Source organism: Pteronotus mesoamericanus, unplaced genomic scaffold, assembly GCF_021234165.1.
Source record: "Pteronotus mesoamericanus isolate MK-2021 breed Mesoamerican mustached bat unplaced genomic scaffold, CSHL_Meso_final scaffold_54, whole genome shotgun sequence".
Lineage (NCBI taxonomy): Eukaryota > Metazoa > Chordata > Mammalia > Chiroptera > Mormoopidae > Pteronotus > Pteronotus mesoamericanus.
In genome coordinates, this window is record NW_026555321.1 from 25,201,262 (window position 1) to 25,223,623 (window position 22,362).

General features: G+C 50.8%; 1 protein-coding gene across 1 annotated transcript in view; it reads left to right on the forward strand.

Annotated features, from left to right (window-relative positions):
• Positions 1–219: 219 nt before the first annotated feature.
• Positions 220–22,362, forward strand: part of ESYT3 (extended synaptotagmin 3) — a 52,855-nt gene continuing 30,712 nt past the window's right edge. The window contains exons 1-3 of the mRNA XM_054595833.1: positions 220–564; positions 18,424–18,465; positions 20,568–20,702. Of these exons, the coding sequence (XP_054451808.1) occupies positions 220–564; positions 18,424–18,465; positions 20,568–20,702 (522 nt within the window). The remainder of the gene's footprint in view (positions 565–18,423; positions 18,466–20,567; positions 20,703–22,362) is intronic.

The window sequence follows — 22,362 nt, forward strand, 5'->3', positions numbered from 1 at the left end:
GAGAGGCACTTGCAGCTGTGTATTCCCAGGCCCTGCGCTCCAGTGCGCCCTGCAGGAAACCAGCTCAGAGTGCCAGGGCCGGCGACAGCGTGTCCCGCAGAGCAGGTGCGACTTGGAGGTCTGGTACTTACCCTTGAAGAACAGATGTGCCCAGACGTCGGGGCGCGTGGGCCTGAACCCAAGTGAAGGTTTTGGAAAGGGCAAGACGGCGTCGACGAGATGCAAACGGAGAGGGCTTGCGCCCCTGGCGCACCTGGTGCCCCCGGTGCCCCCAGTGCCCCCCGACAGCAGCGCGCGCCCGGCCCCGAGCCACGCGTGTCCAGCCAGCTGCTGCCTGAGCTCTACACCTTCGTGACGCGCGTATTGTTCTACCTGGTGCCCGTCTACCTAGCCGGCTACATGGGGCTCAGCATAATCTGGCTGCTGCTCGGCGCCCTGCTGTGGATGTGGTGGCGCAGAAACCGCCGCGGGAAGCTCGGGCGCCTTGCGGCCGCCTTCGAATTCCTAGAAAACGAACGCCAATTCATCAGCCGCGAGCTGCTGGGCCAGAACCTGCCAGCCTGGGTGAGCCGGGCCGAGCTGGGCGGGAGTTGGAGATGGGGTGGATGTCCTAGGAGGCTGGAAGAAATCTGCGGTCCGTCGGAGAGCTGGGACGCGAGGACCGAGGGAGGGCGGGAGCCCGGTGACCCGCGCACTTGGTCCCCCACTGCACCCAGCTCACATACCCTGGGGGCGGTGATCGAGCCCCTCGCTGCCCCTCGGTCTCATCCCCACCTCTGGTTCGCCTGCGCTGGGAGAGGGAACCTGAGTTTCGTTTAGGGACCCAGAGCCTGGGAGAAAAGTCACGGGCAAGCCACACCCAGGGGAAACACAAGGGCGTCTGGGACTGCGGAGTTACTCGGAGGGAAGCAGAGGGCATTTTTTTTTTCCACCCGCCTGTTGATTCAAGGAAGGAACGCTACACGCAATGCTGATTGACAAATACAGTGACAGATACTGCAGACTAGTTGCTTCACAGAGGTCGTGACAGAGGGAGGGGCAGGGCTAGAGATGGGAGTGCGGAGATGGTGCTGAGCAGGGGCACAGGAGAGGCTGGCAGGGCTGGATCACCAGCTTCTCTCCCACCCTCTGCCTGGTAAGGATGCTCAGGCTCGCCCAGCTGCACACTCATACCCTCACACTCCTTCTACTCCCTCTGCAGATACAAACCTACCTCCTGGATTGGAATGGCCTGGACTATGGTTTCTCACACCTCTGGTACTGAGAATCACCTGGCCCACTTAACAAAATCAGGTTCTGGGCCTCATCTCCCAACTTGCAGATGGGACTGAGGCACCCTGGTCTGTGGCAACCCCCACCCCCCCGCCCCGGGTGCTGTGAAGGGGGGGGCTCCAATCTTCTCTAATTTCTTTCAGATAGACTCAGGCCCACAATGGGAGGTGCCCAGTGGCCACCAGACCCCTCATGTCATCTGGTTTGGGGCCTGTACTCTAATCAGCCAGGCCATCGGTTCCTCACACCTGCCCGTGCCAGTAGCATCTAGAGAGGGGTGAGGAGAAAATATTAGAAAGTCCTCTAAGACTTACAGCATTAGTTTGTTAGTGTTGACATAAAATACCACAGACAAGATGACTTGAAAAACAGATATTTATCAAGATCAAGATGTTGGCAAGGTTGGTTTCTTTTGAGGCCTTTCTTCTGGCTTGTAGATGGCTGTCTTCCTCTGTGTCTTCACTGAGTCTTCCATGTGTACATATCTGTGTCCAAACTTCCTCTCATAAAGTCATTAGTCAGATTAGATTAGGGCCCACCCTAATGGGTTCATTTTAACTTAATCACCTCTATAAAGACTATTTCCAAATGCAGTCACATTCTAAGGTACTAGGGGTTAGGACCTCGACATGAATTTTGGGAGACATAATTCAGCTCATAACACTAATATTTAATATATGGATTGACTGTAAAGCTTTATAAATAGATTTGTGTATATTGGGGATGAGAGGGCCAAAGACTTTTACTGCTAAGGATGTGCAATATAAAGACACAGTGACCACTTTGCTAGGACAGCAACCATGGGTGCGGTGTTTGGGGCCTGTCTCCTCCAGACCTTCATCATCCGGGTTGTTCTCCAGGGCTTTGTATGGGCCCAGAGAGCAGGCCTAGATCTGTCCACACTCCTTGCTCACTGTTGAGGGGACCCAGGTTGCCTGTCAGACCTTTGCTGTGACTCCCATGGTAGCTTCAGACCATGAGGGTGGACCCGTGAGGCCTCACCCAATGGCAGCCTATCTTTCTGCTCCTTATATCAGGAAGGCAATGTTTCTGAAATTGGGGCGAGAATCAGATCTGGTAGGGGCACGACACCCACCCATCCTCTCCCATCCCTATGCATGCAAACACCAGAGAAATTATTCTGGTGCTTTTGGGGGGATGGGACCCCTCCCTCCAGGACTACATGTTCCTAGCCAACAGGGTGCCCAGCCTGACAGGTAAGACAGAATACAAGAAGGTACCTCCTGGGTTTTCACCCCACCAACCATTCTGCACGCCTGACCCAGCTGGATGTTGGGACACAAAGAGGAAGGTGATGATGTCTCACCTACCTACAGGGCAGCCTGGGGCAGAAGGCAGATGCATATAACAGGTAACCACCATAGAGGTCTCAGGGAAGCTGGAGACAGGAGTCTGAACAGGGTCCAGGCAGGGGGCACAGTCCTGGAGTGAAGGACACCATGCATGGCTTCTATATCCAGTGGTCCCCAGACCGCAGCCTCCTGCTTGCTGGGCAGAGTCCTGGGAAGCCTGGCCTCAGCCTGCATTCTCCAGACTCCCCTGGCTGGCATGGCTGGCTAGCTTGGCGGCCAGGGCCTGGATAGCCTTTTGGATTGAGACAGGGGTGCTCACTGGGCACCCAAACAGAAGGAGGCCGGGGCACATATTGGAGGTGGCGTGTCCAGCATATGAGGGAGTGTGGTGTGGTCTGGCCTGGCTGAAGTGTTCAGGATAGAGGCAGGCTTGATGGAGTCTGGGCCTGATTCTGAAGACCGCAGGAGCTGTGGAAGGTTTTGTAAAGGTCCTGTAAACCCAGCACAGAGGGAGGAGTGAAGCAGGAGGAGAGAGACCCATTGAAAAATTGATCTGAGCCAACAGGCTGGTAGTGGCCCCCAAGAGGAGGGGATGGGATTCTAGGTGTTTGGTGGCCTCTAGCACAGGGTGAAGGAGGGACCCAGGGGTCTTGCAGTCACCTTCTGATTTGGGGAGCTGGGTGCCCATGACTGGCATTAGGAATTCCGAATAAGAGACAGGTCTGGGGAGGCTGGTTGTCTGTGTGAACACCCAAGAAGAGCATGTAACGTGGATGCAAATGTGGGCTGACCGGCCTCATGAAGGTTTACAAGCTGGGAGATGAGGTGGAAAACCTGGGACCTGCCCAGCTGAACCGTCTCCATCCTCCCCTGCCTGCCGAGGTACACGCGCTGTTTATGAAGACAAAGAGAAACATGGGCCTGGGAACGGTGGGGGCAACGTGACCCTCGCCCACAGTTTTGGAGCCCAGTAGTCTATCCTCACAGGCACGCCTTTCAGCATGCCGCCGTGCCTATTTTGAGAACTGACTTTCTTGCATGGAAGTGGGGTCGATGGCTTAGGATCTCCTTTGATATCAAGAAATACTTTTACCAATTATTGTGGCAAACCTATAGTTGGGGGATTGAAGAAAAACCGAGGGTCTCCAGGGCCTTGGCTGTGGCTCGTGTGCGAGCCATCCCCTGTAGAGCAGCACCCAGGGGGCGGGGGTGGGTATCCAGCCCACCTGCTGCTTGGAAAGCACACCTCCTTCTGATTTACACCAAGCCCCCGGGAGGGACAGGGGCCAAGGCTAGGCTGAGCAGAGATGCCATCACTGTCCCCTGCCAGGACATGGCAGTCAATTCGCAGTCGAGCAGGCTTTCCTGTCCTGTTAGATGCCTTCACAACACATTGTTCCAAGCTGCTGCCTCCAGGTGATCTTAGGCATTGTTTTCCCTTGTTGGGTCTCATCATCCCCACCTGTAAAAACCTGTAAAAGGCGGTTCCTCCTAGTCAAATTTCAGGCAGCCCTCCTGCTCCTCCCCTCATTCCCTTCCATAGAACATATAGCTCAAAGGAGGGATTCTTCAGTCTTAAAAGGGATCAGGACTGAAGAACCTGTGGCCATCCTTGTCTTGTGAATGTGGCCGGGGCATGTGGAGAGAGAAGGCGGGGTTCCTCCACGGCTTGTCCTCTGGACAGAGAAGCAGCTGCCATGATTACGTGTGAGTGTTCCTCACACACAGTTTTTAGGTCTGTTTTTGAAGGAATTAAGAGCCGCCTCAGTCAGCCCTCCCTGCCAGAGCTGGGGACTGTGGGGACAGCATAGTGACAGGAGTGGAGTCCTTGGTGCTACCGAGCTGGTGAAACTCAGCTCACCTGTTGTTGAGCTGCAGGCCTTGGCGGCCGTTTCCACATGCAGTCGGGGTGAGCTGAGTGAAAAGCTGCTCGTTCAGAGCCAGACACAAGCGAGGACTCAGTGGGGGCTGCTGCTGCGTTCCCAGTTTCCCAGGCCTCCTAACTCTACCTCTCCCTACTGTGAAACTCTTTCCCAAGTGTCCGAGCCACAGATGTCGCTCTGGAGCTGGGTGACCGCGGCGGGTGGAGCAGGGCACGGAGACTCCCTCCTGGGGCCTGGCGCTGCCTGGGACTGTCCTGTGGGTTCGTGGATTCCGGCTGCGGGGCCCAGAAACCGCTTCCCTTCTGATCCTCAGCGCCGCTCCTCCACGCTCTGGGCTCCTCAAGGCCCTTCTTTCTGGGGTAACTGTGGCTGCTTCTCCGCCCCCGCCTCCCATGGCAGGGCCCCGGGGAAAGCTCTGCGGGCCGCACTCCTGGACTCGGGACTGCGTGCAGTGATGGTCCTTCCTCAGGCCCTTGACCAGCACTCAGTTGCCGGTGGCTTCGTTTATTGGATCTTTATTTAGCGCCTGCCATGATTGGGCTCCTGCAAGGGGGACAGTTTGATGACAGCCTCTTCTGGCCCCAGGATGGGTGGGAGGTGTTTGGCGGATGAGAGCCTGAGGCCAGGTAGAGAGGGAAGAACTCAGAAAACTTGGTGTTTTGTCTGTCTGCGGTCTCAGGTGTGGCCAGGCTGGCTCTTCTGCCAGCTGATAGCAATCAGTTGGCAGCCTCGTTAGGGACAAATTAACCTTTGTGTATCTGCTGGGGTGGGGCGGGTTGATACGACATGGTGGCAGGTCTGGACTTGGAGTCTATGTTCATTCATAAGGAATCATGCCAAGGTCCCCTGTCTTCTCTGGGTCCCTGATTTCTCTCTGGAAATGCTGAGGATTTAGGAGGTGTCCTATAGAGTCTTTTTAGCTCAAAGAGTCTGCCATGATTAATCAGTCCCCAGCTGGCCTTTCTCTGGTGCCCCCTGCCCACTGGACCCTGTTTGCCCAACCTTTCTGCCTACCCACCACCTCACTGGGAGCATCGGAGGGATGGCGGCTGAAGGGCGAACCATCGCCCAGAGTGGGGAGCCTCCCAAGGCTCATAGTAGCATCCCTGGGATGGTCTCTCGAAACCTCTGTGCCAGCCATTCAGGCAGCCAGCCAGGGTTGAGTGCTTCCCTTTCCTGAGAGTTTGGCATTCCTTCCATGGGTGGAGCGCCAATCTTCTAGGGCCCAGGCTCTCATGGTCTGTCCTGTACTGATACTTTTGTTAATTAGGGGAAGTAAATGCAATGACAGCTCTGAGCTAGGCTGGGCACTCTCAAATTAGATTACAAGGCTCAGTTCTTGGAGCTAGTGTGTGGAACCTGGTTTTAAACATCAGGACTGGTTGGGGGCCACTTGGAACTGGGGGACTTCCTACCCGTGAAGTCCCTGAAGCCCTGTGAGGTCATTCATACGGCTCAGAGTCAGGTTTGTCCTCAGGAAGTGAGAGGCATGGCAGGTTTTGGTCATGCCTCTGGGTCTCTGCCCCATGTCTTAGAGATGCTTCATGGACTTATCATGTCCTGGGCCAGGGTTGGGCAAGAGAGGGATAGAATGTGGGCCCCTCCCTCCAGGCCCAGCGCAGGGATCTTAGGCATCCTTTACTCAGTGGGCAAACATCTACCGAGGGCTTCCAGTCTGTCAGGCACAGTTCCACAGGCTGGCCCACACTGTGAGTGACACAGGTTCCCGCCCTTGAGGAAGCTGCGGGTTAGATGGGATTCAGAGCCTTGAGAACAGTCTTTTCTGACACAGCGTGATTAGTCCTACAAGGCAGCAGTGCATGGCTCTGCGGAAGCCTGGGGGAGGCCGTCTAGCCCAGCTGGAAGTGGCGCTTCGGTGTTCCTGGCTGCAGTAGGGGTTAGGGATTCTGGGCCCAAAATTTTCCACGGTTTTGGCTATTTGAGTTCATTATCCCACCCTGGGGTGAGCAGATTCTGGACAGTAATGCCTGATAACCCAAACTCCCATGAGACTGCCTGAAGCTTAATTTACAGGGGGGCTGAATCTTTCTGGAACAGCGGTGTCCATGGCAACCTTTCCTCCAAGCCAAGTGCCTGAGAACCTGAGCGATTCAGAGGTTACCTGGTGGGTGAGGATTGGGGCCAAAGGTGGGACAGCCCCTGTCCTCCTCCTCTGTCGTGGCCCCCTGTCCAGTGCGCAGAGACGTGTGGAGAGCTGATCTCCAGCTTCCATTGGCCTCTGGCCTCCTGGCCCGGAGCTATGACAGCATCTCTGTGGAAATGTCCCCAGTGGCTTTGGGGTAGCCACTGGGAGGTGTGAGCTGGCTCCGGATGGTTGTGGGGCCACAACGAAACTATGAAGCTACGTCAAGGAGGCAGGGGTGTGGGGGAGGGGCTAGCCTTCCCTTCCTCCTTCCTGCCTCACCACCCTCCATTCAGCGTCATGTCTGGCAGAGTTCTAGGACTTTTTAAATCTCAGGAAACCTAGAGCTTATAGCCCCAAAGTGTTCACATGTGCTTAGGGAAAGTGATTTTCCCCTTTCCTCCTCCTCCCAAATTGCAAATAGCAAAGAAAAATTAAGATGTCTTCCCCATGGGAACTCTTAAAGGGACAAAGGCCCATTCTCTTTACATACCCTGTCATTTCAAGCCAAGGGTCTGAGAATGACTCCCTCCCACCACACCGGGAGGCGGGATCTGGCTTCTGCCAGCCCACGCTCTGCAGGAGAGCAGGGTGCACACTCCTGCCCCAGAAGTCCCCAGCCAGCGTGCCAGGAGCCACGAGTCCTCAAACACTCAGCATAAAAAGCAGAGGAACTTCTCTAAGGATGTAGGATATTTCAAGACCCCAGAATCGCCCACTCCATTTCTTTGCCCATATTGTGTATACTTTTTAAAGTAACTGGTTATAAACTGATTAAAAATATGGCCTTTCTGGTTATAAAAGTACAAATATTCCCATTTTAGGAAATGGCCTAAAAGTAAAAATTAGAATAAGCATATACAATCTCCCCCATCCAGAGAGAGATTTTGTTTGGGTGTACTTTCATTGTATACAAGGCATATATGAAAGCAGTCCTCAAAAACTTGTACCCTTTTTTCATATTAGTTTTATGTTCTTAACATATTACAAACATTCTTCAAAAACATGTTGAAGGATTATGGTACCCTTAATATCAATATACCATAACTTGCTTAGCCATTTTTCTAATGCTGATCATTTCAGGTATTTCCAAGGTTGCCCTGTTCACATGGATAGCTGAGGTGGGTGACGTTTTCTGTATCTATCTGCAAATTCTCTTTCTGATCTGCCAGTCGGGCTCCCTTGCCTCTTCCTTCAAGTCCAAGCTCAGACACCTGCTCGAGGACCCTTCTTCTTAGGCCCCTACTCCACTTCCCATGCTGATTTGCATCTGCCTATATTTATGTCTGACTTTTTCCTCCAGACTGAACGCTCTTGTAAGGCAAGGCACATATCTTGTTCATTGTTGTACCTAGCTCAGTGCCCAGTACTTAGTTGGCTCTCAATAAAAATGCTACGGTCAATGTCCGTATATAAAACTTAGTCCATGTTTCTGAAGTTCCTTACTATAGATTTCTATTTGTTAAATTATATGTCAAAGCTCATGAACATTTTAAAGATTCTTGTTTCCACTTCACTGTGACCTTATCAGTATTGTGTATTATTATTTTTTGATCTTTCACTAGTTTGATATACAAGAGGATAAGTTTGTTAACTTTTAGGCATTACCAAAGCTAACTGAATCGTTGAACTGTCTGGCATTACCATTCCACTCAGGTCTCCTTGACAAAATGACTCTGTGAGCAGCTCCAAGCCCTTACGTCTCAGCAAAGGTGACAGGAGGCTCCTGGCACCAGTGTTCTTGTCTCTGATGGCTGCCTTTGGGGTTTTATCCACTCAGCTTTCCTTCTGCTGGGCCCGGTAGACTTAGGCCAGTGTGTAGGCTGGGTGTGTTGTTAGGGATTGTAGATTCCAGAGCAGCAGTGGAGAGAATTTCAAGTTGGCACAGGAGGGCTTTCCCCTCCAAGCACGGTTAGCAGGGTAATTTTGAACAGAAGAGTGGGCAGATTTAAAAGCAGTTTTTATGGTTGAACGTTTACCTTTTAAGAACAGAAGGCTGAGCTTCTTCAGGAGAAAAGTAAGTGAAATCGAGGGACTGTTTCTGGTGGAAGAGGAACCGCTGTCTCAGGAAGACAGGAACCAGCCTGGGCTCCAGTGTGACCCCCCTGCGTGGGACGTTCCTGCAGGACGCCCCGAATGAGGGCTCTCCCCTCTCCTCTGAGCCTGGGGCGGGCATTGGCAACATCAGTCCAGTCAGCCGGTGTGTGTGCATGAGGCTCCTCCCCTCCCCGCCCCCAGGAAAGAGGGACTGTGACTTTGTGTGCATGTGTGATTCTGTGAATGTCTCTTTATTTGTATGTGCGTCTGTATGTGATGTGTGTCTTTGTGAGTATATCTGCATGTCTCTGTATCTCTGCGTCTGTGTGTGGCATGTGGCTGGGAGGAGCTACAGTGTCTGTGAAAGAGCGGGGTTCACCTGGTGACGGGCCTGTTAAGTGGAGCCCTCCACCGTCTGCCTCCTGAGAGGGCCTGGAGGCCAGAGCCCCCACACCCAGCCCCCCGTGGGCCCCGCCTGGGCCTCTGCCCCGGGGGATGCCACCATCGCTCTGGCTCCGCTGTGGAATATTTTCTCCTAAACAAAGAAAAGAAATAAAGCATGTGACCACCTAAAGATTGCTGGGGGCCTCGCTGGTGGCCTCTGCTAGCCAAGAACTCTGGTTTAAGCTTGAGTTTCCTTTACAATCTGTTTCTCGTCTCTAAGCACTCATTGCTGCCACTCCCATGACAATGTCTAAGAAATGCGGTTGTCAAAATATGAGTGCACTTTGTTGGGGAGGCTGGTCCCAGGCACACTAAGGGCAGAGAGAGGTGCACGAGCTGAGGGAGGCCTTAGATGTGGGCTGAGCCCTGTCTATTTAAACTTCCCTAAGCGTGAGTGCAGGGGGACTACCAGACATCTGAGATCCTGGTGATTTGACCTGCTGACTTTGCAATTTCCAGGCTTTCTTTGGGGACGTGTTCATACCTGTAATGTGTCAGTTAGGATAGCATTCCCATTTCTGTGGGGAGGAACCTGGCTACAAATGCTGCATTTGTCCCCATTTGGAAGTGGATTTTCATCCATTATCTCTCTCGAGTGTAGATCTGGGCAGCACAGGAATTAACAGTCAGTGGGAAACCTGAGGCTGGAGGCAGTGAGTCAGGACCAGACCCCAGTCCTCATGCCCAGGCTACACTTCCTACTCCTGCTGCCCAGCTGCAGAAAGCACACAAGGCGGGAGTGGGTGGGGGAGGCTGGCTCAGCTTTTAGGGGGAAGGGCAGTGCCCAGAGACTGGTAGAATCATGATGTGGTTTTTTTCTGCCTGAGAGCTCTTCACTCCCCGCCCGCCCCTCCTCCCCAACCCTGAAGGCTTTTAGTGGCACAAATGATACTCCTTTTGTAAAAGAATTGAGGTCCGTGGGTTGCTGGTATAAATTTGGTGTTCTCCCAGGAGTGACAGCTGGAGACCCATCCTGTGACTCTGGAGCCCTAATCAGGAATCCCAGGGGGCACAGGGGCCACCTTCTTCCAGGGCTGGAGCAGGTCTTCCAGCCTGGAGCCCTGGGTACTCATCCCTCCAAGCCTTCTTCCACCAGCATCAGAACGACCTGGGGAGCTTGTTCAAGATGCAAGTTTCCAGGTCCCTCCCCCAATCCTCCTGAATCAAAACTTCTGAGGGCCCTAACCAAGTATCCAGGCTTTTATGAGCTGCCCAGGTGATGTTTTTGTGAAGAAAAGCTTGAGAACTACTGCCTGAGTCTAGCCGTTTGCATTGCCAGATTGTGTGGGTGTCTCCCCCTGCATGGTCCCAGATACTCCCAACATCATGGGGACTGGAACAGAAGCTCAGTGACTGTAGGACTCAGTCTGATAGTGAGCCACTTCTCTTCTTTTCCTGCCTTCCCTTTGTTTGCCTAGTGAGGGAAACACACAAGACAGGCTCTGATTGGGTCCCTTTTCTGCACCTCACTATGGAGTCCTCTCCTCTTGGGCAGACTGCCCCATGGACGCCTCACAGGCATTGGGCCCAACCTGTGTGTGGCTGTCTTTAGCGGGGGTCACAGCTCCCTTGGCCAGTCAGTGGAGGCCAGGGACACAACAATCAACTATGCTCCCTCCTCTGTGGTCTCAGCCACTTTCACTATGGCATCTTTTCTCCATTCACTTTATCTATCTATCTATCTATCTATCTATCTATCTATCTATCTATCTATCTATCTATTGAGAGGAGAAGGGAAGGAGAAGGAGAGGGAGAGAAACATTGGTGTGCGAGAGATACATCAATCGATTGTCTCTCACAACCAGGTGTATGCCATGACTGGGAATCGAACCAGGCAACCCTTTGGTTCACAGGCCAGCACTCAATCCACCACTGAGCCATACCAGCCAGGGCAGATTTCCCCATTTTCTATTCTCCTGTCTCAGTGGTCTTACAAAGTGCAGAGCTGTAGGAACCAACAGACTCAGAGAATTTGCTGGGCTTTGCTTGGATCAGGTAGAAATCTACACAGAGCCCATGTGACTTTGTTCTTGGCATGTACCTGAGCTCATAGGTGTCCAAGTGTTAGAGGGTCTGTACAACTTCCAAAAAGTCACCACTTCTGGGGCATTTACTCTGAGCCAGGAAGGGTGCTGAGCCAGGAACCCTGGAGAGTTGGCAGCAATGTATCCATCTTGTGGATGAGAAAACTGAGGTTAACAGAGATCAAATTTTAAATGTACAAGGAACAGGTTAACAAAACACTAATAAATGGATTTCAAATACTGAAATCTCAGGAGGAGGATGGGGAGGGGAAATAGATGAGAAAAATATTTCAAAGCTGGGCTCAAATCACACCCAGGTGAGAAGATCTGATCTCTAGTCTCTGAGTCTTTCATCTGCAAAATGGGGATAATTGTGTTTTTTCGCTCTCACTATACAGTGCTGGAGAGATCAAGTAAAAGTGTCTATGGAACAGCCTTTGTGAGTGGCAAAGCTTGGCCAACCAGTGAGGACTCGGGACCCATGAGGGCAATACACTGCTCAACTAGACTTTCTGTCCAGGAGGAAAATATAATGTGTAAAGAAGAGGGGTGGAGTGCAAAAGTGTAGACAGCCCTGAGCTGGGTCTCGGCTCTAGCTCTACAGAGCTGGTGATTTTAAGTAACTTCTGAGCCATAGTTTTCTTATCTGTAAGCTTGTTAACCTAAAAAATAACAAGACCTTTCAGAGTGAGAGGCAACATTTATTTGAAATCAAAGAATAGTTCTTTGGGAAGTGCTGATTAGGGCAAAAACTCAAATAATTTTTTGATTAGAGGACAAAGGCTACAGGTATTTATGAGAAAGGGAAGGGGAACAATTACATCAATAGAAGGAAGGCACTGTGGATTGTGTGGTTCAACGGGTTGAGTGCTGGCCTGCAAACTGAAAGGTTGCCAGTTTGATTCCTGATCAGGGCACACGCCTGGGTTGTGGGCACATGCACAAGAGGCAGCCAATTGATGTTTCTCTCCCTCTCTTTCTCCTTCCCTTCCCCTCTCTCTAAAAAATAAATTAAAAACCTTAAAAAAAATAGAAAGACAACATTTCTATTGATGCAGATAAGCTAACATAGTGATGCTAACTCCAAACAATGTTTTAAATTTTTAGTCTGGTAGTTATCAGTCTGGTAGTCATAGTATCTCCTTTCTTGTTATCTTTGCAGTTGTTTTGGGGGGATGGGGGTGTATAAAGTTACTTTGGGCCTAGTCCAAAGGTGATTTTTGCCCTGCTCTGACATTCCAAAGGTTTGAGGTATAAGATGTGCAAGCTTGTTCCTTCAGGATGGCAGCTATGGCTCCATTTATTATTTTTTATAATCTAATAAGGGATTAGGGGGAGTATTAAATGGCATGAGATAATGTGAGCTCAAAAGGTTTGAAAATAGGATTGGAAAAAGATACAACTGGGCAACTTCGAAACAAAAAAAGCTGGAGCAGCAATTTTCATATTAGACAAAATAGAATATATCTCAAATATTTTATAAAAACAAAGAAAGGTGATATATTCTCTTAAGAGAAAGCATAATTAAGAATATATAATAATCATGGCCTTATATATACTGCATAATATAAACCTGAAATATAAACCAACAACTGACAAACAGCACAAAGAAGAGATAAATCAATAGTTGAGCCTAAAATCTTTAATACTGTCCTCTCTGAAAATGAAAAGTCAGTTAGACAAAGAGTGAGCAAGGATAAAGAGTATTAAAAGGACATGATTAATAACTTGACCATACATGGAACAGTCATAGAAATGAATCATGTACTAAAGCCACAATGGCATTATCAATATATTCCAATGAATTGCCACCCTACAGACTGTTTAGACCACAAAGACATGAAATTAGAAAACAATAATAGCTATAGAAATCTCACATTTGAAAACATTACTATTAAAAAACCATTGTTTAAGAGGAGGTCATGGAACTTATAAGATAAACAGAGAGTAGAATAACAATGAAAATGCTAGGTTAAAAATTGTAGGGGAATTTATAAGAATATTCAACTCTAAGATTCATAAAGTTCAACTCTAAGAACATAAAAACAACAGATTTTTTTAAAAATTACAATTTACATTCAATATTGTATTAGTTTCAGGTGTACAGCAGTAGTCTATCATACACTTCACAGAGAGCAACAGATTTAGATCAAAGAAATAAGAAGGAAGGAAATAATAAAGATAAGGATGAAAATAGAAATTATAAAGGAAAAGGAAATGGGAAATTATTAACAGCAACAAAAGTTAGTTTCTAAAAAGATCAATATAATAGGCAAAATTTTTGTCAAAGTTTGATTGTGAAAAAATAGAAAAGATGAAAATAAGATATGGAATGAAAAGGAATACAAATATAACAGATTTAAAATAATAAAATATTATAAACAACTATATATCAATACATTGGAAAACCTAGATGGAATACATTTCTAGAAAAATATAAATGCCAAAATTACCACGATAGGAGATAAGGAGACTTTGAATATACTACTAACCACCAAAAAGAAAAATGATAATGCACCACCCCCAAAAGCCTCAGACTAAGATGGTTTTATTGGTAAGATGTACTGAACTTCATGGATCAGATAGTTTCTATATTTACAAGTTGTTCCAGAAAAGAGGAGGCCTAGGAAAGGTGTCCCAGTCATTTTACAATTTATTATAAAATCTTTATACCAAAACAAGGTATGAATTATATAAGAATAAAAATTGTAGGCATCACTTTAAATCATGGGTGTATAAAACCTAAATGAAATATCAGGCTGACTAACTATGTTACAAAAAGGGGGGTTTAACCCAGGAGCTTGAGATGGTTCTGCTTTACAATGAAACATCAGTTAAGTTGACCACAGTAGTGGATCAAAGGGGAAAAAAAAACAATCTCAATGGTTATGAGGCTATATTGAATAGAGTTCAATACCCATTAATAATGAAAGGCCTTGGAAACGTAAGAGTTAAAAAGGACTTCCTCAATCTGATAGAGGCTGTCCTTCAAAAATCTACAGCAAAAATCATGTTTGACTGAGAAACTTGCCTTTGAGGCAGGGACAGGGCGAGGTGCCCGCTGGTACCACGCCGGCGGGAGCAGGGCGAGAGGTCTTGGCCAATGAAGTCACACAAGGTAAATGACAGGATAGGGCAGGGAGCAAAAGACAAAAATGGTTATTATTTGGAGATTATAAATGTATATAAGTAACCTCTGAGAATCAGTGAATGATGACAACTACTAAGAGATTTCAACCAAGTTGCCCAGAAAATGAAATTTCTAATAACCGAAAAACCCACAAAGTAATCTAATAACAACAACAACAACAACAACAACAACAAAAAATGTACAAGACTTTAATAGAAAGCAGTTAATGATCCTACGTGAATAGGATCATTTAATCAAATAGTTCATTTAATCAAAATGACTAGAGGGAAATATTCTATTCATGGATGCACACTTAATATTGTAAAGATGTCAGTTCTCCCACAGATCAATCTATAAATTAAAAAAAATTAAGCAATCAGAATCCCAGGAAGATTTTTTTTTTTTTGAAGAATGACAAGATGATTCTAAGTTTCATATGGAAGTATAAGTACCTATTTTCTAAAAATCAGCCTGAAAAAGAAAGGCAGCAAGAGGGGATTCATCTTAGCCCAGATAATGTTGCAAAGCTAAAGTCATTGCAACAGAATGGTACCAGCTCAGGAAAAGGCCACGGAGCACAATGCCAAGTTCAGAAGCACATGGAAGCTGGTTTAGGAAGGAAGTCGCTTCACAAGTTAGGAGAAAATGTACCACTTCTTTTTTCGGAGGTTGGGGGGTTTGTGATCTTAGAAAACTTCCTTAGAGTGTAAGAGAAATGAAATTATAAGCCTATCTTACCCATTATTAAATATTCTAGACAGACTGTAGACCTAAATTCAAGAGCTAAAATATGAATCCAATAGATAAAAACAGGATAACTTTGAGAATTTGGAGTAAGGAAAGATCCAAAAAAGACCAATGATAATGGAAAAATAGACTAATTTGTCTATGTCAGACTGAACATGGGGTATGGGGAGTTGCTCCATAGGTGTCAGTCTTTTAATTTCTTTTTTTTTAATTTTTAAAAAGGTTTTATTTATTTTTAGAGAGAGAGGAAGGGAGGTAGAAAGGGAGGGAGAAAGAGAGGGACAGAAACATCAATGTGTGGTTGCCTCTCAAGCACCCGCTACTGGGGATCTGGACTGCAACCTAGGCGTGTGCCCTGCCTGGGAATCAACACCAGCCAGGCGTCCGTCTCTTAATTTCATTACCTGTTTCAGAACCTATTCAGGGACACAAAGGGGGTGGCCTGGTTCTTGTATTGACTCCCTGGAGAGAGATGGTAGGTGCTGAGAGTCAAGCCCTTCAGGCAGGGCCTTCAGAGGGCCTGAGGCAGAACGGGGTGACTCAGTGCTCTCTTATTTTCTTGGTCTGATTTGCCGCTCTGCCCGGGAGCTCAGGCTCACCGTCTGGAGGAATCCCTTAGCAAGAAGCCTCAAATACAGGTGTGGGTGGCTCCAAGACACCAGGCAAAGCTGATCAGTGCAGGCCCTGGGCACTCTGTTGCTGTCCTAACTGTCAGGGTGAGTGTGGGTCACTCTGACGCAAGCGATGGGCTGGTCAGCGATACCGCCCAGCCACCCCTGACTGAACTCCAGAATCATGCCAGCAGCTTGTTCAAAATAAAGTGGAAGGCCCCGCCCTGATGCAGACTGATTCAGTAGGTGGGGCAGCTCAGGGATCTGTCTGACTAGATCCTACGTGTGGCCAGGGTTTGACTGCCAACTTGGATCCCCTTTCCAGGTCCAGCAGATCAGGCTTCTCAGCTCCCAGAACCGCCTGGGGGCAGCGGTTTGCACACGGTTTGCCCTGGGGCAGGATGGGCGGGAAGTGCTGTGGTCAGGATGGGAGGAGAGGAAGAGGTCCAGCCAGAAGGTGCCCGTGAGAGCCCAACTGTAACCAAACTCTCCTCTGCCATGTTCCCTTCCGCCTGCCCCTCTTGGCTCTGACCTTACACTGGAATGATCTGTGAATTGCCTGCTTCCTTCACTGGCCTGGGGGCAAATTGAGGGCAAGAACCTTGCATTCATTCATTCATACATCCATTCATTCCACAAATATTTATGAAGACATTCATATGCCAGGGTCAGGCCCTAATAAGGAGCAAGGCTGAGTCAGCCCACTAGAGCTTCCAGTCTAGTCAGGAGGCAGGTTATAAGGCGAAGCAGCTCTAATAACATGTGTGAAATGCCATGATGGAGACACGCAATAGGGACACCCATCCCCTGCTTGAAAGGTCTGAAAAGGCGGCCTGGAAGAAGTGGAGTCTAATATGGTGGTGAATGGAGCAATCGAAGGGGAGCAGGGACGTGTGTTCCAGACCCACAGAATGGCATGTGCAGGCCATGGTTGGTCAAGGTGCTGTACTGAGAGAAGGAGGGGATGAGGCCATGGTGTGGGCTGGGCCCCTCGCAGGGCCCACATGCTGGCGTTTTTACTGCAGCACCGCGCCCTGCGGTGGGGGCAGTGAGAGGGTCCCTCCTCCGCTCTCCAGACACCCAGCTTGGGACCTGTATGGGGAGCAGGCTGCTTTTCCCGAGCTGGGCAGGTGGGCCTGACTCCTCTTCCCCCTCACCCTGCTCTGTTCCTGGTGGCTGGGCCAGCTCTCCCTCTGGAAACCAGGTATTCCTTCAGCACCTCAGAATAGAAGACGCTTCTCTAGGTTAGTATGGGCCATGCCCAGAGCTGAGGAAACTGAGGCTGGGCAAATGGCATGGTGTCCCAGGAGTCTCAGAAGCGCTGGGCTCTGACCTCTCAGGCGACTGTAAACTGTGCTCCAACGAAATTCAGTTGCTCGATCCCTCCTTTGGGAATGGCTCTCCTCCTGGGCAGGTGGCTCGGCCAACATCTGAGTTTGGGCCTGCAGGGCATCTTGGGGATTGACGGGTGTGCACTGGGTGTGGGAGCTGCGTGGGCACCTCCCCTCAGTCCCTCGGCAGTGGGCCCCGGGGCGCCAGATGGGAAGGGCAGGCCCTTTCTCCACCTCGGGAGGTCCTGGGCCCATCTGGAGCTGGCCTTGTGCACAGGGACTTGGGGCCTGGCAACAGCAGTGGCCATTGCTGACATTTTATTGATTCATGCTTTGTGCAAGCTGCTCATACACTCTTTGTCCTTTCTGTTCATCCCAGAAACCCTGGGCGGGACAGGAGGGGTAGGGGGTGGTTTAAAAGCTCAGCAAATACTTTTGGAGATGGAGACTCTTGTGAGGAGGGCGTCAAGCTCCCTCAAATCATGTCAGGCAAAGGTTAGCCAACAGGATTTTCACTTTGTCTTGGGGAGCTCCTCTCCCAGGACGTGGCAGGGCTCAGCCAGCAGGCACTGGCTGGGGGCCGCGACCTGGAGGGAGCTCTGCAGGGGACCTGCCAGAGGGCCTGCCTGCTGGGGAAGGGGCGAGGCTTGGGCGGGGCTCCTGGGAGCCGAGCAGGGTCCCCCAGCAGCCCTGCTCCCCAGTTGCCAATGGGAACCACATGATGCCCTTTTTGGCTTTTCAAATTGACAACAGTTACCTTTAGAGTCAGCACAATCACAATGTATCCCTAAGTGAAAAAAAGCATGCTACAGAAAAAGCACTGTGACCTCAATTTCTATGAAAACTACACCTACTTGTTTCTGGAAAAGACTGGAAGGAGATGTATCAACCTGCTAACAACCATCACCCCTGGGTGATATTCTGTAATAAAATATTTTCCCTTTGGCTTAGCTACATTTTCTAATTTTTCTACTGAGTATTACTTGTGTCATTAAAAGGAATAAGGGGGACAGAATTTGTCAGGAGCAAGCTCAGTGTTACCCTGGGGGAGGCTCAAGGGGAGCCTCAATGGGAGGTCCCAAGCTTCCACTGGGAAGGCGGGCCTTAAATGCACAAGTGAATGAGAGGGTCCCAACCCCTCTTCTAGCTGGTGGGCCCAGGTTGCGGGGGTGGGGGGAGAATTCACCCCAGAGCCGTCCATGAGGGCACCCCAAGCCACCCCAAGCGTGGGACAGAGCTGGTGTCCCCCACTGTGCCTGTGCCATGACTGTGCGCAGATGTGTCTGGTCGTTTGCAGCCTGCCCCGCCGGATGGTGCGATCCTGGAGGGCAGGGGTGGCTCTGAGTCGCCGGCCAGGCGCCGCTGGGCGCTCGGTGCCAGTGGGAGTGAGGGCCTGCCCTGCAGCACTGCCAGGCGGCTTGGGCAGCCCGTCTGCCTCCCAGGGGCCTGCAGGTCTCAAGTCTAACTTCTTGGTCTTCTGTTTCCTAGATCCACTTCCCGGATGTGGAGCGGGTCGAGTGGGCCAACAAGGTAAGGCCAGCATGGCCCCTGGGACTGGCGTCCCTCCAGGCCTGGCCCGGCTGCTGGGTCACCTGCAGGATGGGGGCAGGGCAGCGCCGGGACGACGGCCCTCACTTGGGTTGCAGCCTTCTGCCTGTCTCTCCCCTTAGCGCTTACCGCCCTCCTGGTTCTTCTCATCACCAGACCATGACTTTTCTTTAAAAAACATATTTTTAACTGTGCAATTAATGCATAGGTGCAGCAGAAAAGTTAGAAAATACTAGAGAGAAAAGCGCAGCCTCCAGTGGCCCCCAGGCCCGGGTTAGTGCCTCCTCAGGAGAGCAAGGGGGCTGACTCCGTGGCTGCCTCTGCCTGTGGCCTAGTTCACAGCCCAGATCCGCCAGCACTGGCTGGGTGACCTTGGACAGGTCGCCTGACAGCCCAGCGCTGGCTCCCTCCTCTGAGCAATGAGAATAATTATGGTCCCTGCCCGTGAGGTTGTTGTGAGGATTAATGAGGTAATTGGTGCACCGCAGTGCCTGGCGCATCGTGGGTGCTGGCGCAGCTGTCATGGCAGGCGTGACTGCTGTTGGATCACATGGGGAAGTCCCTGCGGACTCTGCTGCCAGTTGCTCCTGGGTTGGGCTCTGATACTCCAGGTCTGGCCCCCAATCACCCACTCCCCCCCTTGCCGCCCCTTACAGTGAAATCAGAGTCTGATTCCTGCCTGATCTGCCCAAACCTGCCCCAGATGTGAAGGCTTGCACCGCCCACCTTGAGTCTCCTAACTTTATCTAACACAAACCTTACCTCTTATGGATAGAGGTTTAGCCCAGAGCCAGAATGATTAGGTTAGATATAAAAGGACTTCCTGAAGGTTTTTGATCTATGGTTGTTATTTTACTCTTACCCCAAATGCCATTATGAGTGGATCAAAAACTGTTCTCAGCCTCCAGGTAAACTTTGGAGGAAGCAGTTGCTGCTTTAAGAGGAGTGGACAGGTCTGTGCGGATGCACGCAGGCCCAGGGCCGCCCGGGCTCCCCTTGTGCTGTGCCCGCACGGGACTCTTCTGCGTGTCGGCCTGTTCCCAGGCCCCGCATGCATGAGATCTTCCTTGGACCAACACACACAGACCAGTGGGATGAAGCTCCCAGATGGTGAGACAGTATGTAGACAAGCCACATGCTAGGGCACCAGGTATGTCCCAAAGAGCTTAGCACTCAAGAGGCACTTGGCAAATAGCAAAGCAACGAGACAGGAAGATGGGAAGATGGAACCAGCCCCGAGAGGCCCCTGAAAGATGGGGACGAACCTCACGCCTCCAGGCTCCTCCAGCCACGGGTTTGGTAAGGAGAGGTACATCTTTAAACTGAGGTCCAAGTCAGAGAAGGAAGGGGAAGAAGCCTTGCCCCACACAGAGCTTGTCGGCTGGCTCACCCTTCCTCCTCACCCCTCTCTGATCACCATGTCCAGCCGCCAGGCCCCGTCTCTGCCACGTGGACTCTCCCCGGGCCCTGTGCTTGTTCCCAGACCAGCACCGTGAACCATTCTGCCGTAGAAACCTGCTATAGAAGGCAGCCTTTTCTGATTGCTAGGAAAAAACTAAATCCACAGGAAACAATTTAAGTTTCCGTGATTTTTTTTCTTAAACCCCTAGCCAGCTGCTAGTTATTTCTCCCACAATGAAGATTCAGATAATTTATGTTTTAGCACAGAGCTGAAGGGCTTTGCAGCATGAGGCTCAGCGAATGACTATTTCACGGTGCTCTGCAAAACGGCACCAGACCTTGGGGCCCGCTGCCTGCGCCGAGTGAGAACCACTGCTCTAGTTACCCGATGTGCGATGGCCAGGTGGACAGATGGGGAGGCAGGTTGGGGGGCGGGCAGGCAGATGGGTAGTGCACAGTAAGGATCCCATGGCCCTCGTGTGCATATGCAAGTATTTAAATTAGATTTTTTAAATATGAAATTTTAATGTTAAATTTTTGAAGTGAAACTTCAAGTTAGACTTTTAGCAAGAGCTGTGATTAGCCCAGAGATGGCCACGCTCCAAGGCCTTAAAGCTCCAGACAGCATGGGTCTGGGGTGGGCGCACAGGCCTGACCACCAACGCCTCTTCCCGTGCTCACAGATCATCTCCCAGATCTGGCCCTACCTGAGCATGATCATGGAGAACAAGTTCCGGGAGAAGCTCGAGCCCAAGATCCGGGAGAAGAGCGTCCACCTGAGGACCTTCACCTTCACCAAGCTCTGCTTCGGACAGAAGGTCAGTGCCGACTCTCCAGGGAAGCGCATCCTGGGCCTTCTGTGAGGCCTTCTCTGTCCCCATCCCTGTCCCAGGTCACTTTGCTCTGTGAGAAGATTCCACTGGGCTTCACAGGGGCCTGGCCCCCACGCTGTGCTTCCCAGCCCCTGGGCCTCAGTCTAGGCTCCTTGGCTCCAGATCTCAGCCCCGCCACCTCAGTGGGCTCCAAGGAAGCCGCGCTCACAGAACCAAGAGGAGGGCTGGGAAACAGTCCCCAATGTCAAAAGCCAAAGTTTGAAAAGATGCCACGTGAGGCGGAAGCCAGCCAGATATAAGATGCAGGAGTCTCACTTGCTACCCCCAGGCTTCCGCTGGGAGAACACACCCTCTCGGAGTGGACAGCGTGTGCCGCTCTGCTGACGACGGACTCCGGCAGTCAGCGGCACAAGCCCAGGCTAGTTCAGTGAAGATGATAGGTGGCCCAAGGTGAAAGAAGGTTCAGTTTAACACACCTAACGTCATATCCCTATTCTAGGCTGTGTTTCTGATTCCACCCCCCTGCCCCACTCCCCTTGCCCCGAAGGGCCCCCTTGATAGGAGCTGTACTTAGGTGATCTGGAAATGCACGCCCCAGGCAGAGAGCCACTGCGATGTCCCTCACCCAGTGAACTGGAGGTGCTGGCCTCTGCTCTGCTCTAGAATAAGCGGGGGTCTGCCAGCCACAGGGCATGGACCTTGCTCGAAACCGCCAGCCCCCACCGTGGGGTGGTCAGGCTTGCCTGAGCCCTGGACATTCTGGTACTTGACACTCCAACTCTGCCAGGACTGACTGTGCCCAACATATGCTGGTTCATTTATTCATTTCCTGTTTTACTCACGTGTGACTTATTGAACATGGCTATGTGCGAGGTACCGTAGACAGAGGTGGGCATGGCTGTGTCCCTGCCTTCAGGAAGGTCACTGTCTTGTTGTGCAGGCAGATGCATACGCAGGTGGATGACAACATGGCAGTGTAGGCAAGGTGGTGGAGGAATGCATGGATTCAGGAGGGGAGAGGCATGGGCGCTGTGGTAGTCAGAGAAAGCTTCCCGGAGGCGGTGATATCTAAGTTGGCATTTGTAGAACTCAGCAGGCTGAGAGCCAGGCAGCCTGCACACTGCTGGGTTTATAGCAGAGTGTGCTCAGCAGGGCTGATAGTCTGCTGGTGCCCGTGGGATGTGGAACCGCTGAAGTTGGTCCCTTGCTGGCAGCAGAAGCAGGCCTCAAGGTGGCTGGTCCTGAGGGATGATTTCTGTCACACCAGGAGGACCTGGCCAGGGACTTGAAGGCTGGCTAGACACCCTGGCCCTGCAGAAGAAATACCTGGCTCCTGGCACTCAAAGCCCTTCCTGTCCTGTCTCCTCTCTCCTAGGCTTTACCCCCACTCCTCCATTGTGGGGACCGCAGGAGGCTCCTTGGTGACCTTCCTGGGCTTGGCCAGGACCCAGGGCACTCACCCCAGGCCCTTCCTTCATCCCCATGAGTGTTTACAGCTTCCTCCGATCGGTGTCCATGCCCAACTCCACACTGTGCTGTGATGACCTAGGGCCAGTGACATATCCTCTCTGAGATTGTTTCCTCCAATGTAAAAGGAAATGATCCACTTCTAAGGGTGGTTGTGAGGCGTCCCTAACAGGCCCAG